This window comes from Condylura cristata, unplaced genomic scaffold, assembly GCF_000260355.1.
Source record: "Condylura cristata isolate star-nosed mole 26May11 unplaced genomic scaffold, ConCri1.0 scaffold00014, whole genome shotgun sequence".
In the NCBI taxonomy this organism is placed as follows: Eukaryota; Metazoa; Chordata; class Mammalia; order Eulipotyphla; family Talpidae; genus Condylura; species Condylura cristata.
This window is the reverse complement of record NW_004567115.1, coordinates 27023604-27028744: the sequence shown is the minus strand read 5'-3', so window position 1 is coordinate 27028744 and position 5141 is coordinate 27023604. Positions and strand designations below refer to the sequence as shown.

Here is a 5141-nt window from a genome sequence, read left to right as displayed (position 1 = left end):
CCAGAGACAGAGGGGTGCAGAACAGGCAGATCAATGAAGTAACGCTGCTCCACAGCGGGCAGTTCAGGAGAAGTGTGCCGTGCCATTTGGATTACCTCTGGGGCAGGCGGGGATCAAACTCATGCTAAAGTGGTCTTAGCCTGTCAGTGCTGTGCTTTAACCCATTGCGCCACCAGGGAGGGCACAGATGAACGCAGTTTATTAGTATACATTTAATAGCAATGTGAACAGATGAGATTTGCCAAGTTTTCTCAGTTTCTTTGACAAACTTGAAAAATAAAATACCAAGCAATCTAAGAAATTTAAGTCCTTGGTTTTTAAATTAGTAAATAAAGCAATCAATTGTACAGTTTTTCGTAATTTCCTTTAAAGTAAATGTGCAGAAAGTGTGAACTTTTCTGATAAGTTATGAATGCATAAAAAGATAGCATTTCTTGGGAAGTCTCCCAGTGTGCAAAAGGAAGTTACTAAAAAGGATAAAGAACTTCCCTCTTGTTCCTTCTTGCAGTCCCACTAAACAAATAGTAAAGAACATTTTTAAAGGCATAAGCCTATAGAGACCAAAAACTAAAATATTAGAAGTGACAGTTTTTCAAAAGTTCTTGGTAAAAGTACACAAAACAAAGAAATATAGCTCATTATTACAAAGTAATATTCAAATAATCACCACTCAGATGAAGAAAGAGAGACTGGCCAACATCAGAAGTCTCCTCAGGACCCCTTCCAAATCTTCACCCCTCCTTCCTTTCCTAGAGGTAACTACCATCTTTGTGATAAGCATTTCCTTGACTTTCTATGTAGTTTACTACTTAGCATGCATCTCTAAAATTACTTGGTTTTCCCCTATTTTTGGGCTTTATATAAATGAAGCCATATAGCATGTATTGTTAAATATTTACACAAAAATAGGTGTTAAACATGTCTATGTATATACACACATGTACCCTGTTCTGGCTGTCCACTTCCCTCATTAGTTGTCTGTGGTGTAGAGAAGGAAGTTCATAGCCTTCCTTTTTCTTCTACATTTCCAAGTTAGGTCTCTTTAACATTTGGTTTTTTTTAATCACATGGAGGAAAATCAGGTTTTTTTTGTACTCCTCTCTTGAGGATTTGATGTATGACACAGACAGTCAACACTGATGCTTATTTGCCAATGCCACTTTTCATTCTCTTACTACCTTCCAGCAACAGAGTCCAGGCCATTGGTCTTGCATTCAAGAATTAGTCCCCTTTTTGGCTCTACCTGTCATTTTTTGTAGAAAAGGTCCTATGTGGGTAGTTTGGACTACTTATGAATTGACTGTACCTGTAAGGTGAGGCTAGAAAAGTGGAAATAATTGGAGTTTAATTATAATAACTCTTCTTTCTCTTATTAGAATAATTAATCCTGAAGGCAGAAGAGGTGACAGGTCCCTGCTTCACTTCCTATTGCAGTGGGAATAATAATCCCTGTCTGTTGCCTCTGTGGGGGACATGCTCACTACTTTCTTCCTCACCGCACACACGAATACATCAGCTGCCCTATCTGAATTTCCAGAGCTAGCTGAAGTTTCAGCTTTCTGGACACCCCAGGCAGAAGTACATACTTTCAAGCACCTACCACAGTGCCTTATCATAAGCAGTAGAACAGATCTCCCTTTCTTGCTGGGATACTGTGGTCACCCAAGAGAACAGTCATGTCTTCATTTTTTTGGTATGTCTTGTACTTAGCTCAATGCCTGGCCCACAGTAGGTGTCAATATTTATTATTCAGATATCCGAATAATAAATATTGATAGGTATCTGAATAATAAATATTGATAGGCTATACATACCATTTCAACCATCTGCTGCTCTTAGTCCTTGTTTAGCTGTTTAGAAAGCTTTTGAGCAGCAGGTAGCCCTGGTTCTACAGTTGAACTGAGGAAGGATAAAAAGAACAGCTTTTTATCCTAAGTTTCTCATTATTCTTTCCTATTTTTTATCTCATTGTATACTCATCAGTGACCATTTATCTACATGGTTTGTTATATTTTAAAGGGTATTTGATTTTCAAGGTACTGTCATCTTCATATTGCCACGATGTCCTGGACATTGTGTATCCTTAGTTTTACAGTGGAAGAAACAGTTAAATGTGTTGTGTTGCATAATGCTGGTTCCTGCAATAACATAACTTCCTCAGAGTTATGTTTGGTAGCATTCAAAAGATAAAATGCCAGTCAGGATAAGCAATCATGATTTTAATACCAAAAGAGAAATCCCTATTTTTCTCTCTTAACATGGGTGTATGTTTTTATGTCACTTTTACTCTGAGTTTTTTCTCATCATTTTTATATCTTAAAAAAACTGTTATTCAGAAAACTACTGAAATTAATAGAACCAGTGTTTGGATAAGGTGTCCCATTTTATTGTAGGAGTTCAGATTATATCTTGCATTGGATTTTACTGTAGGGCAATAATAACTTTTCTCTGTATTGCCCTTATTAAAGTAAAGGAGTGGACTATATATCCAGAAGCTTTTCTCATTCAGTTGAATAACATAAAATGAAAACAGTGCTACAGAAGGGGGGTGACAGTTTTTTTTTGTAACACACAGGTAACTTTACTGCTACCAGTATTTGATGAAAATGAACAGTCTCAGGATGCTGTTTCATTGCATCAAGATATTAATGACTATAACCGGAGATTCTCAGGACAACCCAGATCTGTAAGTAACATTTATGACATTTTTTCTGACTAAAAAAATCTCGTCACTTATATGTGTTGGAGAAACTGTTATCAAACACTGAATTACAGCTTTTCCAAGGACTACAGATGTCTATGTTTAAAAAAAAAGATGCTTCAAAACGTCTGTCAAAGATTCTAGCATAAAAGCAACAAAGAAATTGAAGAGATAAAATTACAGACTCCTGTATAATCTGACATAAGGTTTGTCTTATGAAAAATTTTAAGACTAGAACTTATAGAGAATGTTTCACAGTTATTTTCTATTTTATTTATCCTGTTCCTCAGTTTGAAATGTTCCTCTTAGTAACCCCAGGTTTTGATAAATTATCTTAACTCTTCAAAAGCATTCCATTATTTTTAATTCAAATATAATTGACATACAACATTGTCATATTTTGAGGTATAGAACATGATTCAGTATTTGTGTTTGTGAAATGATAAACACAGTAAGTTAACATCAATTAGCACACAGCTGCACATTGTCTATTCTTAGGATGAAGCTTTTAAGTCTACTGTCCTTGCAATGTCTGTGTAATACGGCATCACTTGTCATGGTCACCGTGCTCTACATCCCCAGGACTCATTTTGTGCTTTTGACCACTTTCACATTATTCCAACAGTTTACCTTTGGCGACTACCAGTCTGTCTTGAGTTCACTTTAGTTTCTTTTTAGATGCCACATATAAAATCATATGGCTTTATTTTTTTCTGTCTCACTTTCACTTAGCACAGTGTCCTCAAGGTTCATCCATGTGGTTGCAGATGGCAAGGTTTCTTTTTATGGCTTAATAATATTCCTTTGTGTGGGGGAGTTATGTATGTACATATTTACTCCTCCATCAGTAGACATTTAAGTTGCTTAACCATATCTTGGCTATTGTGAATAGGCTGCAGTGAACATGGGGGTGCATTTGTCTTTTCAGTTAAGTGTTTTTGTTTTCTTCAGATAAATGCCCAAAATGGAATTGCTAGATCATATGATACTTCCATTTTTTTAATTTTTGAAGGAACTTCTGTACTGTTTTCCAAAGTAACCACACCAATTTAAATTTCTACCAACAGTACACAAGGGTTCACTTTTCTTCAATCCACATCCTCACCATCACTTTTCTCTTGGTTTTTTTATAATAGCCACTCTGACAGTATGAGGGTATATCTCATTCTGGTTTATATTTGCATTTCTCCAATTAGTAATCTTGAGCATTTCTTCATGTACTTTTAGGCCAGGTATATATTTTAAAAATCCTGTTTTTAAAGAGCACTCTGTAGTTGACCTCCTCCTTCCCCAAAAAGGCATCTGATAGGCCAAAACCAATCATATTTTGTTGGCTGTTCCAGTTTTCTTAGAATGTAAGTATTCTAGAAGCCAGGTGTATGGTTGAACATGTACTTCAAAAACTAAGTACCAACACTCAGACAGCAAGCTAGACTTTGTATATTCAGATGCTTTGTTTACAGCTCCACTTAGATATTCCACATACATCTCAAACTTGACATGCCTGACAAACATATAATGAACTGATTCCCTGCTTACCTGAGGTAACTCTTCTTTCTACTCAACTTCATTTTGATTTCTTCCTCTTAATTGTATCTCTTTTGAGGGGGATCCTGTCATTTTTACCTTATGAAAATATCCTGTGTGTGAATCTATTATATAGTCCAAGCCACTATCATCTCTTCTTTAGAACTACTGTTAAGAGCCTCTTAAAAGTTAAGACTTGTTCCGTCTGCATAGCAGCCAGAGCAGTATTTTGAAAACAAGGCCACTTGTCTACAATTTTTCAACTCCTTGCTGTGGTTTAAAAGGCCCTGCAAGAGTTGGTTTGACCCTAATGTGCCATTCTCCCTGGGCCTTCTCCCCCACGGTATGGCAGCTCCCGGAATATAATCCTCTACCTTTCCAGTCATTCTTTCACTCTTGACACTTCTGTTTGGTATGCTGCCTTCTGCTCTACCCATGGCTGACCTCTATCCTTTAGGTTGTTCTTAGATCTTCCTCAGAGAAATTTCTCCAATAAGCAGAGGTATTCTGTTACCCTCTGTATATGTCCTTCATAGCAAATTGCAAAAACAAATCTTGTTATTTTCTCTCAACATTGTTAATGTTTCATGAGGGAAACTTTATTTATTACTGTGTTCACAGTGCCAAATCCTGTACCTTGGATACAGTAAGGCCCTCAATGATTACTGAATATATTAATGAGTTAACCTTAAAATAACTGATACCAACTCTGCCAAGAATGCAAATTACTAACATTTCAGAATTATACAACTATGCTCTTGTGCTACCTTGCATGTATTCCTTGTTCTCTGTCTTCATCTGATTTTTTTTTTTTTTTAAGATTTATTTGTGTATACAGAACTGGGGTACAGGCCAGAGACTCAGGAGCGGTGAGAGGCTTCACCAGAGACAGAGTGGGGAACAGAACAGGCAG

General features: G+C 36.5%; 1 protein-coding gene across 2 annotated transcripts in view; it reads left to right on the top strand.

The window, feature by feature from the left end:
• The window catches only part of RNF170 (ring finger protein 170), a 24385-nt gene that overhangs the window by 14274 nt on the left and 4970 nt on the right, over positions 1–5141 (top strand). For both annotated transcript variants that reach the window (XM_004682476.2, XM_012725026.1), the window contains one exon: positions 2576–2686. In XM_004682476.2, coding sequence (XP_004682533.1) covers positions 2576–2686 — 111 coding nt within the window. The remainder of the gene's footprint in view (positions 1–2575; positions 2687–5141) is intronic.